This window comes from Sus scrofa, chromosome 5, assembly GCF_000003025.6.
Source record: "Sus scrofa isolate TJ Tabasco breed Duroc chromosome 5, Sscrofa11.1, whole genome shotgun sequence".
NCBI classification, from domain to species: Eukaryota; Metazoa; Chordata; class Mammalia; order Artiodactyla; family Suidae; genus Sus; species Sus scrofa.
Genome location: NC_010447.5, coordinates 541388 through 553726, shown reverse-complemented (window position 1 = coordinate 553726; position 12339 = coordinate 541388). Strand labels below are relative to the sequence as shown.

Below are 12339 nucleotides of genomic sequence, written 5' to 3'. Positions count from 1 at the left end.
AAGCCCCCCGAGTGGGGGCTGCTGCCCTCCGCTCAGGCCCACCGTCCAGCTGCCCTCCCAGGTGTCTGAAGGACAGCAGCAGTGCCGTGGGAAAGGGGCTCAGCCCCCTGCAGACCCAGGCCTCCCGCTGACTCCCTGCCTCCGGCTTTGGGCGGGATGGGCCCAGAACCCTCGCGTGGCTCCCGACTCCCGCCCTGGTGGGCTCCTCGTCCCACGCGGCCCCCACGGCCCCCCTGGTCTGAGGGCACGAGAGGGTGCGCGTGGACAGGAGCGGGTGGTGGGAGGGAGGCATGTGTAGGCAGCAGGCGTCTGGGGGGCTGGCTGAGAGGGGCCGCTGGTGTGGTCAAGGATGTCGCCTAGTGTGGACAGGGACTGGGTGTGCAGGGGCCTGTCTGCTAGGAGTGCAGGCCAGCTCAGGGAGAGAAAGAGCCAGGGGAGAGGGGACGTCCGTTCCAGGCCGGGGTGGACTCCTCTCTTTTGCCAAAGAGAAGTTCTCAATTATTTTCAGGTGCTTTGAAGCAGCAACTCTTTTTCCAAATGGAGCCTTAGCTGTGGGTCCCTGATGAGCAGAGCCCTTGCCCAGCAGCCTGAGAGGGACCGGGAAGAGGGCCAGGCACCCCTTCCCTCTGCGACCCGAAGGCTGGGGAACCTGGGAGTCCCTGACCCCAGGCGGTGCCTACTCCTCTGCTTCTCTGGATTGACAGGGCTTCGAGTTTGCCTCTCGAGGGTGACGTGCGGTCCTGCTCAGAAGCTCTGAGTATTGTAGCCATGGTCGCTTCTGGGCCTGGGCTCTCCTCCCTGGCCTGCCCTGCCTGCAGGGGGCTTGCAGCCCATGGGAGTGGGGCTGCTGGGGCCCCAGGACCACCCGCCAGTTGATGCTGTCCTGTGGCTGTTTTATCCAGAGGCTCCCCTGCCCTTGAAGAAGCTGCTGACGAGACCCACGGAGCTCTTTTACTGGAAAACAAAGGCGGTGTTGAAGTCACGAGGCCGACCAGTCTGGGGACGCTGAGAGAAGGGACGAGGAAAAGCATGGCCATCTGGATAGAGTGAGTGTGCCGCTCAGATGAGACCTCCCTGGTGGCTGCGGAACTTCTGGGAGTTCCGTCGTGGCTCCGCAGAAACGAGTCTGACTGGCGTCCACGAGGATGCAGGTTCAGTCCCTGGCCTCCCTCAGTGGGTTAAGGATTTGGCGTTGCCGTGAGCTATGGTGTAGGTTGCAGACACGGCTCAGATCCTGAGTGGCTGTGGCTGTGTAGTTCTGATTCGACCCCTAGCTTGGGAATCTCCATATGCCGCTGGTGTGGTCCTAAAAAAAACACCAAAAAAAAAAAAAAAAAAAACAATTTTTGTAGAGGAGTTCCTGCTGTGGTTCAGTGGGTTAAGAACCTGACTGCAGTGACTCAGGTGTCTGGGGAGGTATGGATTCAATCCCTAGCCCAGTGCAGTGGGTTCAAGGATCTGGTGTTGCCATGGCTGCAGCTCAGATTCAGTCCCTGGCCTGGGAATTTCCACATGCCACAGTCATGGCCATAAGAGAAAAATTATTATTATTATTTTTTGTCTTTTTAGGGCCGCACCCGTGGCACATGAAGGTTCCCAGGCTAGGGATCTAATCGGAGTTATAGCTGCTGGCCTCCACCACAGCCGCAGCAACACCAGATCTGAGCTGCCTCTGTGACCTACACCACAGCTCATGGCAACGCCGGATCCTTAACCCACTGGGCAAGGCCACGGATCGAACCCGCAACCTCATGGTTCCTAGTCGGATTTTTTTCTGCTGTACCAAAACGGGAACTTCTCCTTTTTTTTAAATTAAAGAAAAAAAGGAGGAGTTCCCATTGTGGCTCAGCAGGTTAAGAACCTGACTAGTGTCTGTGAGGACGCAGGTTCGATCCCTGGTCTCGCTCAGTGGGTTAAGGATCCGGCGTTGCCATGAGCTGTGGCGTAGGTCACAGATGTGACTAGGATCCTGCGTTGTAGCTGTGGTGTAGGCCGGCACCTGCAGCTCCGATTCAACCCCTAGCCTGAGGGCGTCCATATGCTGCACTTTCGGCTCCAAAAAGACCCCAAAAAAGAGGAACAAATCCTGTGTTCACAGCGCCTTCTCTCTCTCCAGGAACAAGGGAGATGTCCCCCAGACCTTAGTCAGCTGCAGACTGGCTGGCTGGGATAAAGCCAAGCAGTTCCGATTTCAGATGCCGGATAAAATTCCAGTGTGCCCCACAGAGTCTGTTGTTTCTGCTCCTGAGAAGAATTTTTCAGATGAAGACGTTAACTCGTTAGACAGCTGCAGAAAAGACAAAACCCATCCGATGCTGGCAGGTGGTTCAGTGAACAACGAAGGAGCCTCCGCAGGTAGACGCCTCCGCTGTGCCCGCAAGACCGCCCGTGAGGGTTGGGAGCCGCGCAGCTGCTCCCGGGTCCTGGGCAGGCACCTGGCAGTGCTTCTGCCTCGAGCTCCTGCTCTGGACCTTTCTCTGATGCTCAGGGGCTAAGACAGCTTGAGAAGCACGGGGAGGTGCTCTCGACGAGCGGCTTCCTGTGAGTCTGGGCTGGCGAGAGGCGGCCTGCTGCCCCCTTGCTTGTCTGGCAGCCACCATCTGCCCTGGTCTGTGTGTGACACCCCCCCCCCCAACAGCACCGCTGTCGGAACAGTCCAGCCTTGGTGTAATTTTGCATTTAAATTTCATCTCCCAGATGCCGGCGTCTGTCAAGGAGAAGGTGGAGAAAAGGAAGCGGGTGTGTCCTGGGAGCAGGCGACACAGCCCGAGCCTGGCGGGCTCATCCCTCCGGGTGGAAAAACCATGCTTGTGACTACGTGTGACGCCAAGTACGTGGCTGGAGGGCGTGGAGGGAGTGGTCTTTTTAGGCTTCGTGTCTGGTCCTTCTGGGTTGGAGTGTTGGAAAAAGCATTAGTAACTTTTTTTTTTTTTTTTTTTTTTTGTCTTTTTGCTATTTCTTGGGCCGCTCCCGCGGCATATGGAGGTTACCAGGCTAGGGGTCGAATCGGAGCTGTAGCCACCGGCCTACGCCAGAGCCACAGCAATGCGGGATCCGAGCCGCGTCTGCAACCTACACCACAGCTCACGGCAACGCCGGATCGTTAACCCACTGAGCAAGGGCAGGGACCGAACCCGCAACCTCATGGTTCCTAGTCGGAGTCGTTAACCACTGCGCTACGACGGCAACTCCTGGTAACTTTTGATGAAGGAAAACCATAAGCAAAGGCAGGGATGGAGAAAGTGGCTTGAGCAAGGGCACCTGCCAAGGTGCCGGGACCCCCGCCCTGAGCCTCCCTCTGCTGCTCCCCACGCCTGCCCTGCCCTCCGTGCAGCCTTCCTGCCCCTCGGCCTCCCTGCCCGAGTCCAGAACCTCAGGCTCTGCCTGCTGGTCCCCGCTCTGGCTGCAGCCCCCTTCCCTCTCATCTGCCCTCACTAATGCGCGGTTGTCGGAAGGAGGCTCTCATAAACCCATGCCTTGCGCAGGCCCTGGGTATGGCTTTGCCCTGGCGGCAGCCCTTGCGTCGGTGGTGCCCTCTTGAACGAATGCGGGCCCGGCGTGGGGCGAACTGCGGCGCCCAGGGCCTCAGGTGCCACGCGCCTGGTTTCGAGCAGCAGCAGGAAGTTGACGGACGGCCAAGTGGGAAGTGGTGTCCTTTGGTCCCGTTGTGCAGTCCTCGTTCGTCCTTGGGAACCCTGGAAAGGTCCGTCCTGCTCTCAGGCTGCAGGCTTGCAGAGGCCGCTGGCCTCGGCGCGCACGCAGCTTGGGAGAGGCTTCAGCGCTTCCTTTAGAAAGTCTTCTCTTCCCAGGGAGAGCGATGTTGAAGGCTTAGAGCCCCTGGCACACGACGCCTCTGGGACTTGCCTCGCCTGGACCGCGGGAGGCGGCCTTGAGCCCGTGGGTCCCCCGGGGACTCAGGCCGGACGGTGCTTGGCTTCCCAGGAATCCCGGCCGCTGCAGGGAGCTCCTCCTGCTTTGCTTCTCCGATTTCGTCGTCGGGCGGTTTCTCGAGGTGGACGTCGTCAGTGAGGAGGAGTCACTGGTCGCTGTGCGAGAGCCGTTCTCATGGAAAAAGTCCAGAACCTCCCCGGCGTCAGCGTCCACGAAAACTACAGTGGTCGTCACCACGCAGAAAAGGTACTGCGAGTGGAAGGGACAACGTGAGCCGCATCTCAGGCCGCTGGTGTGCAGGCGCCCGGCTGCCCTGTGGCCCAGGTGAAGGGCGAGGCTGCAGCCCAGCTTCTGCCCATCCCCTTGCTGGGGTCGCACCGTGAGGGCCGGGCCGGTGGAGGCCAGGGCCTGCCTTGCCCCAGCTGCTCGCAGGGCCGGGACGCTCGACGCCTGGCCCTCGGCTCCTGCTGCCTCTCACCTTCCCAGCAGCAAGGGGTCAGTGAGGTGTGGCTGGCGTGGCCTTCGTGAGCCTGCGCAGCCCCCAGTGTCACGTGTCAGGCCAGCAGGGTCGTTGGCTCCTTGAAGCCTGTTTGAAGCATGTAACACCTTCGCCTAAGGAAGTTAAGGAGCAAACGCAACCTGCTAGCGACTCGGGGCTTGGGGGCGGCCCAGGTTTCAGCTGGGCATCGTCTGGAGAAAGTGCTGCTCGTCCGTGTTGTCGTCTGTCGTTATGAAACTCAAAAATGGTGACCTGCGGGCCTGGGGGGATTTCATGCTCTTGCCAAGTGGCTGGGGTGCTGCGTACCCCTTTTGCCGTCATGGCACCTCTGAGTGGCAGATCGCCTCTCCCCGGGAACAGCTGCGGATGAGGAGTCAGGGCTTCCCCGCGGGTGCGGGTGAGGGATGCTCTGTTCGAGTGTGGTGTGCCTATGGACCTCTGGGGTTAGACCACTGTTTAATCCCAGCACTGCCGCAAGGAAGCTGTGTCATCCCAGGCCGGTTTCCCAACCTCTCTGAGCCTTGGTCTCATCTGTTAAGTCCGCCCCCACCCCCACACCCATGGTTAGGAGGGTTAAACCTGTGCTTCCCGACAGAGGAGCAGTCGGTGAGCACGTGAACCGGGCTTGGGCGGGCTCTGGGACCCAAGAGCCCGATGTCACTGTGACCTGCAGGCTGTGGTCCAGGTAGTTGGGCTCCAGTTACAGGGACTGGAGGCTGCCATTTAGGGGCGCACCAAGCAGCTTTCTCGTTATAATTCGGCTTAACTCAAGAAGGGACGTAGGGAGTTCCCGTCGTGGCTCAGTGGTTAACGAATCCAACTAGGGACCAGGAGGTTGCGGGTTCGATCCTTGGCCTCGCTCAGTGGGTTAAGGATCCAGCATTGCCATGAGCTGTGCTGTAGGTCACAGAGGTGGCTCGGATCTGGCATTGCTGTGGCTCTGGTGTAGGCCAGCAGCTACAGCTCTGATTAGACTCCTAGCCTGGGAGCCAACATGTGCCGCGGGTGTGGCCCTGAAAAAAGCTAAGAAAAAAAGGACCAAAAAAAAAAAAAATACAGAACAACAAGGCAAGAGTTTTAATTCTCTAGTCAGTTTTTCCCCTTTGACTGTTAACGTGTTGTCATGTATGGAGGCATCCCTAAGACGGGAAGTCTGCTGCCCTCCATCAAGGCGGTGACCCAGAGTGCCTGTCCCGGCTGGCTTGGTTCCCTGGGGCGGATGGACGGAGGGACGCGTGGATGGGTGGACGGATGGGTGGGTGGACGGATGGAGATGGGTGGGTGGGTGGATGGATGGACAGATGGAGGGACAGGTGGGTGGACGGACAGCTAGCTGCGTGCCGTGTGGGAGACTGTCAGTAACGTGTAACACGCTCGTGTGTTGACACATCCTGACAGCTTCTCTGTGGTGAGCGTTTTGAAAAGGGTCAGAACAGTCAAATCACTGTTGCGTAGCAGAACTAACGTAGTGTCCTGAGTCAGTTGTACTTCAAAAAACTCATAGTGGGAGTTCCTGCCGCGGTGCAGCAGAAACCAGTCCAACTAGGAGTCATGAGGGTGCAGGTTCGATCCCTGGCCTCGCTCGGTGGGTTAAGGATCCGGCGTTGCTGTGAGTTGTGGTGTAGGTCGCAGACGCAGCTCGGATCTGGCGTGGCGGTGGTGTCGGCCGGCAGCTGGGAACCTCCATATGCCGTGGGCGTGGCCCTAAAAAAAAAAAAAAAAAAAACACCCTCATAGGAAAAAACAGGTTTGTGGTCACCAAATGGGGGGGGGGCATTCCGATGAAAGGGTCAAACGTCATACGTGCAGTCGCAGGTCCCAGGGACGCGGCGTACAGCACGACAGGTAGAATTAACTCTGCAGCGTGTCATGCGTGAGAGTTGTGACGAGAGTGAATCCCGAGGTCCCTTCACAGGGACAAGGGCTTGCCGCCTCTTCTTTGATCTCGTGTCCCTGCGCGATGGCGGGTGTCACCGAACCCCCGTGGTGAGGCTTCATGATGCCCGTGAGGGCCGTGCTGTCCGCCTCGGCCCCGAACTGAGTAAAAGGCGAGGGGCAAGACGGGGCGGGAAGAGGCGAGCTCCTTGGCGCCTCAGAAGCAGTGCTGTCGGCCCCACGGGCTCCAGGCCGTCCTGCTCTCGGGCCGCGGGCAGGGCGGACCCCAGCGCCCGGTCTTTGCGCGGCAGGAGCGGCTGTCGAGGGGAGCGTCTGGTGTGACGCGCTGGCGGCGTCGGGCTGCGCTCAGGCCCGGCTCTCTTCCCAAGGAACTCCCGACGGCAGCTTCCCAGCTTCCTGCCGCAGTACCCGACTCCGGACAGGCTGAAGAAGTGCGTGGAGCAGAAGATGGACATCCTGACCTTTCAGCCGCTGCTCGCAGAGGTAGGCAGGGTCCGGCGCGAGACACCGAGCATGCGGCGCTCGCCACAGGCGCCCTTTCCTGACGCGCTCAGGACGAGTCCCGTCGGGGTCCGACAGACGGCACGCGGGCTCCTTTTCCGCGCAGGGAGCCGGGAGCTTCGGGACGAGAGATGGGGGCCGTCGCCAAGTCCCTGCGGCGAGGGTGCCATGCCCTCGGCCTCAGGGACTCGTGCCCTGGGGCTTTGGGGGGCCGGGGCAAAGCAGGACGGGGGACACCGTCTGCCACTAGCCCAGCCTCCACGTAGACCCTGCAGTGGGGCCGGAGCTCTGAGCAGCTGGGAAGGGGACGCGGACCAGTGCGGGGCGGCGGGGGCTGCCTTGCCTGGCCCGTCCCCTCCCTCCCCCTCCTCCCCTCCCCGGGTGTGTAGCGTCCGTTCTCAGGCTCATCCCTACTCTGCCTGTGGCTCAGGGGGTCGAGGACCTGGTGTTGCCGTACGTGTAGCCAGGCCGTAGCTGCGGCATGGGTTCGATCCTTGGCCCAGGAGCTTCCACATGCTGAGGGCGCCGCCGGAAAAAAAACCTTCGCCCTGAGCGAGGTCTTGTCTGTGCCCGCTGTTGCTGCAGCAGGTGGCTGGAGCTGGAGCCGGGGGGCGGGGGGGGGGCAGTGCAGCCTGGCAACTGCTCCCTTGCAGTGAGGGAGGGAACCGCCCTGTCTCAGGAGGGCATTTTCTGGAAGCATTTTGGGGGCCCATTGACTGAGGAGCAGCGGGTGGAGTGAGGGCCCGGCCCTGTGGGGCCCCCTGTGCTGCATCGGGGTGAGGAGGAGGAAGACTGGACAGTGGCTGGAGAGACGTGGGTGAGGAGGGGGGGCCTCGACGGGGGGCGCAGGGGAGGGGAGGGGAGGTTTGGGAGGAAGCTGGGTGGCGATGCCGCCACTGTACCCCTGCGGGCTGGTCACCCTGTACCGGAGGGCAGGCCCGGTGCAGGGCTGGGGCGGGAGCTCCCTGCACGGCCCTCCGGCCTCGTGGGAGCGGAGAGTGCTCTGCAGGGACGTGAGCCGGGGGTGGAGGGGAGGTGTCTGCAGACTCAGAAGCTGGACGTGGTTGCAGTGCTGGCGTCAGGGCAGAAGCGGGGCCGGGGCAGCGGGGAGGGCAGACCCGAGGGTCCGAAGGGCCCCAGCGCGCTGCAGCGCCGTGACCTCGTGTGGGTCTCGGCGTCTCTGCCCGTCCTGTAACGCGGGCCCAGGGCCTGGGCAGGGGCCTCCTCGTGGACACAGATGTCGCCGGAAGACAGCGGCCGCCTGCTCCTTTCAGCAGCGATGATGCCGGTGGAGCTCATAGTCGGGACGGACGGGTTAAGGTTCCGCAGCACGTCCTCCTCCTCCTCCGGCCCTGCCGCTGCCTGGGGGCTGTGCTGTCCCTCCGGGGCGACGTCGAGGGACGTTGACTCTGCGGTGCCCACTGCGGTCGGCCTGACAGCGTCACCACAGACACGTGACAAGGCACACGTCTGCCGCTTCCCTGTGTCCTTCTGATCTGCCCCGCACGCCGCCCGCAGCGAGCCGCGTCTCTTCCTGGTTCACCGGAGACCCGCTGCCTTTTCCGAAACGTCCCGGGGCCAGAAAGAGACAGTATGTGCTCCTTGCTTGCGCTGGCGTCTTTGGCTCGTCACCATCTGGCTTTGAGGTTCACTGGACCCTTGTTCCTCTTTCTCTGCCTCTTCAGCGATTCTGTCCCCTCTGCCCGCGGCTGCTGACTCCTGTCGGCCTGTGGCTTCCTAGGGTCTGGCACGGGGCCGGCCGTGGCCACGCTCGGCACCTGCGCCCGCGGGCAGCTCTTGAGCATTGGGAGCGTGGCCGGGGTGGCCGAGCGCCAGCCCTCAGCCTGCGTTCCGAGACCAGCGCTCGCCTCTGCTCTCAGCCCTGCCTCCCAGGTCGCTCCTGGGCCTCTGGCCTGCGTTGTAGTTCGACTCCTGCGCATCCTGAACTCTGCAGGGCACCCTGTTTCACCACTCGGACTCTGCATATGGTCAGCACGCGCCGAGGCCTCTGGAAGCCAGGCCTCTTCTCCCCGCTGTTGCTGTTGCCATTGTCCTTCCCCGGCCGCGGGGCTGGCTGCTTTGAGCCAGGAGAGCGGGAGAGCGCGGCGAGTGGGTGCCGCGCCGTCCTTTTGGAAGGTGTGCCTGCAGGTCTTGGCCTCTGGGTGGCGCTGCCCCACGCCTCTCCTGGCGAGCCGGCTTCCTCCTCACCCCTTCTCTTGCGCGTGGCCCCTCTCTTTTGTGGCTCCTCTCAGGATTCCCTCTTTCACCAGCTTCAAGGAGCGTAAACTGGAGCGTGCCCTGCTGTGGTCTTCCTCGCGTCACTTTGCTGGGGTCCTTTGGGCTTATTTGATGAGCTGGACCTGGAGGTCTTCCCGCGTGGGCAGGTTTTGGCCATTCCGTCTTAAAAGCGGTGTCTCTGCCGCCCTCTCCGGGTCCTGGTTCCACTGACACAGCGAGGCTTCGTGGAGTCTCCATTCCTGCTTCGGTCTTTGGCGCTCTGTTGCGTTCTGCACGGTTTCTGTGGCTGTGTCTTCAAGTTCACTATTTATTCTTGCTTTTTTCCTTCTTTTTTTTTTTTTTTTTTTTTACAGTATAATCCCATCCAGTGTGTGTTTATGTCAGACGTCATCTCTACGAGTTCAGTGAGCAACTTTTTTGTGTGTTGTGTGTCTCTGTTTAATGTGCTCAGCTGGTCTCCGACTTTGAAGTACCTGATACATACAGCGCAGTCACGACCAGCGTGTCGATGCCCGCCTCTGTCGCTGGTGTCATTTTTGGTGCTGCTTCTGTTGGTAGGTTTGTTCCTCGTAGTGGATTGTAGTTTGTGCGTATTTCCATGCCAGGATTTTCTTGTTTAGATGTGAAGCACTGTGAGTTTGACCTTGTTGGTGCTGCATATTTTTCTATCCCTGAAAACGTTCTTGAGGTTTGCTCTGGGATGCGTCAAGTTTTTACCTGGAAACAGCCGGGTATCTTTAAGCCTGGCTTGAAAGCTTTGTCGGGTGGAGCCAAAGTCGCCTTTACCTTGGGGTGCACACGTCTGAGCACCCCACCCAGCGCCCCTTCATCTCCAGCCTTTCCGTCCAGGCTGTGGGACCCCAGGCTTCCAGCCCTGTGGGTTCTGGGGATTATCTCCAGCAGCTGACGCTTTCCCCAGGTGGCCTTGCTGGTGTCACAGCTGAGAGTGCTCGCAGCACCTCGGGGTGGGGGGAGCCCAGGCGCCGGGTGCTGAGGCCGAGGAGCTCGCTCTGATCCCAGCGGGCGTCTCCCCTCTGACGTCCGTTCTCGGCTTGCGTGCTGGCCAGGGCTCCGCTGACGTTCGGAGGGACCCTCGGGAGCGCTCCAGACCCCCTGTGCTGCACGCTTGCCAGCACTCAGCCCCCTCGGACCCCCAGCCCCACGTACTCGGCTCAGAGACCGCAGGGCTGCCCGGGGCTCTGTGCGTCCGGAGCCTGGCAGCTCTGGGGAGGCGCTGGGCGGTGTGGGGCTCACGTAGACGGTCCCCCCCTCAGGGTCACTGTCCTGCACTGCCCAGCGCTTGGTCCCAGCTTGCGGTTCCCTCCCACGGGCGTGCCGTGTGTCAGTGCCCTCGCTAGCGTGCGGGTTCTTTTCCAGCTTCTGAACATGTCCAACTACAAGGAGAAGTTTTCGACTTTGCTCTGGCTCGAGGAGATTCATGCCGAGATGGAGCTGAGAGAGTATAACATGAGCGGGGTCACCCTGAAGAGGAACGGGGGCCTGCTGGTCCTGGAGGTGCCGGGACTGGCCGAGAGCAGGCCTTCTCTGTACGCAGGTGGGTCTGTGGCCCGCGCTTTCCTGGGTGGCCTCGCAGTGACGCCCGTGCGGGAAAGCGCGTTCTCAGCTGGCAGCTCTGCAGTCCCCTCGTGCAGTTTCCTCTGCCCTGGGCCAGAAAGTGGCTGAAAACAACGCGAGTAGGTCCAGTGTCTCCGTCTCAGGGCACGGAGGTGGCCTGAAGCCCTGGATCCCAGCGATGCTTGGTTTTCTTCCCCTTCTCCAGAGGGTTTGGTTTTACAGCACGGAACCCAGGCCTCCGTCCTCCAGCTGTCCGCGGGGTCGTGTGTTTTTACCCAGGTGACAAGCTGATTTTAAAAACCCCGGAGTACGACGGACACGTCATCGAGTACATCGGCTACGTCGTCGAGGTGAGAGGCCGCCCAGACCCGTCCGCCGCGGGGCCGGGGGGCCCTTGGGTGCGGACGCCCGTGCGGAAGGGGTGAGGGCAGAGCCGGTCGCCACGTCCCTGTGACGTGTGAGGAGAACCTCGTGTCTGAGGAAGCCCTGTCGTTCTGAGCGCCAGACCCTCAGCTCTGAGCGCCTCGCAGGTAGGTCCTGCCCTCGTCGCATCTGCGTCCTGCCTGGGTTCCGGAAGAGAGGCCTCGGAGGAGGAGCAGGCGCTCGGAGCGGAGCGTGCGGAGGCGGTGTCCTCGTCCCTGCGCCCGCGGGGACGTTCACCACCCCGAGGCCCTGGCTCGAGGCGGCCCGGGTTGGGAGAGCCAGCGGCGGCGGGGGGCACGTTCGTGCCGTCTCCCCCCAGAGCGGGACCTCTCCAAGCGGGGGGGCTGGGCAGGCGACTCGGAGGTGAGGTCGGCGCCGGGCCCAGCCGGTGGCTCCCCACCGAGGACAGGCGAGACCACAGAGACGGTCGCAGCGCACAGGGTGGCTCTTCTCCCTGAGGGGAGGAGGAGGGGCACCCGAGAGCCTCGGGAGACAGACAGACAGCGTTGGTGGCTGAAGGTCGTTCCTGAAGGCGAAGGACAGGAGCAGACCGCAGAGGCCGCTGTTCTGGAAAAGTCGGGGGGCCGCACGTCGGCCGGGCCCGCCGGGCTGAGAGGAGCAGGGCCGGTGGTGTCCGAGGCCAGCGGGCCCCTCACGGCGCTGCCACTAAGGGGGGCAGGCCCTGCTTGGAGACTGGAGGCCAGGGGGCCCGCCCCTGGTCTCGTGCTCGTGTCGCCTCCGCCAGATCAGGCTTGGGTGCTGGTGCCGCCACCCGCCCTGCTGTCCCCGTCCGCAGGGCCGCTGGGCGCGCCCCGAGTCGTGAGCCTCACCGTCCTAAGTGCACACCGAAGGGTGCGGGCTCTGGAGCCAGAAGCCCTCCTCCCCAGAGAGCGTCCCCTCTTCACCCCGGACGTCGGCCAGCTTGGCCCTGGCGGCTGTCCTGCAGGACCCGGCCCTGCAGACGGTCCAGCCTCCTTCCTGTCCGTGCCACCCACAGGGCGCCCTCGTCTGAGGAGGGAGGGAGCGGCGCAGTGCCTTGGGCGCGTGGGCAGGTGGCTGGGCTGTGGCCCTTACGGACGAGGCTGACTGAGGCCAGCGCCTGCACCCTTGGCTCGCTCGCCTCAGTGATGGGTGGCTTGACCGAGTCCTTCCGCTGGGGGCAGGGGCTGCTGAGCCCGAGCTGGAGGGTCCATCAGCCTCACCAGCTCGAGCACACTTAGCTGGAGACAAGGCTTGCGGAGCCCAGACGGCCCCGAGACCACCTTTGCTTCCAGAGCGTAGGCCCCTTGTGCCCTGGGGTCGCCAGCCTCAGAAGA

General features: G+C 62.3%; 1 protein-coding gene across 1 annotated transcript in view; it reads left to right on the top strand.

Annotated features, from left to right (window-relative positions):
* The window catches only part of MOV10L1 (Mov10 RISC complex RNA helicase like 1), a 57562-nt gene that overhangs the window by 13703 nt on the left and 31520 nt on the right, over positions 1 to 12339 (top strand). Inside the window, exons 6-12 of the mRNA XM_021091343.1 lie at positions 903 to 1046; positions 2117 to 2355; positions 2698 to 2830; positions 3943 to 4137; positions 6655 to 6769; positions 10403 to 10580; positions 10880 to 10950. Coding sequence (XP_020947002.1) covers positions 903 to 1046; positions 2117 to 2355; positions 2698 to 2830; positions 3943 to 4137; positions 6655 to 6769; positions 10403 to 10580; positions 10880 to 10950 — 1075 coding nt within the window. The remainder of the gene's footprint in view (positions 1 to 902; positions 1047 to 2116; positions 2356 to 2697; positions 2831 to 3942; positions 4138 to 6654; positions 6770 to 10402; positions 10581 to 10879; positions 10951 to 12339) is intronic.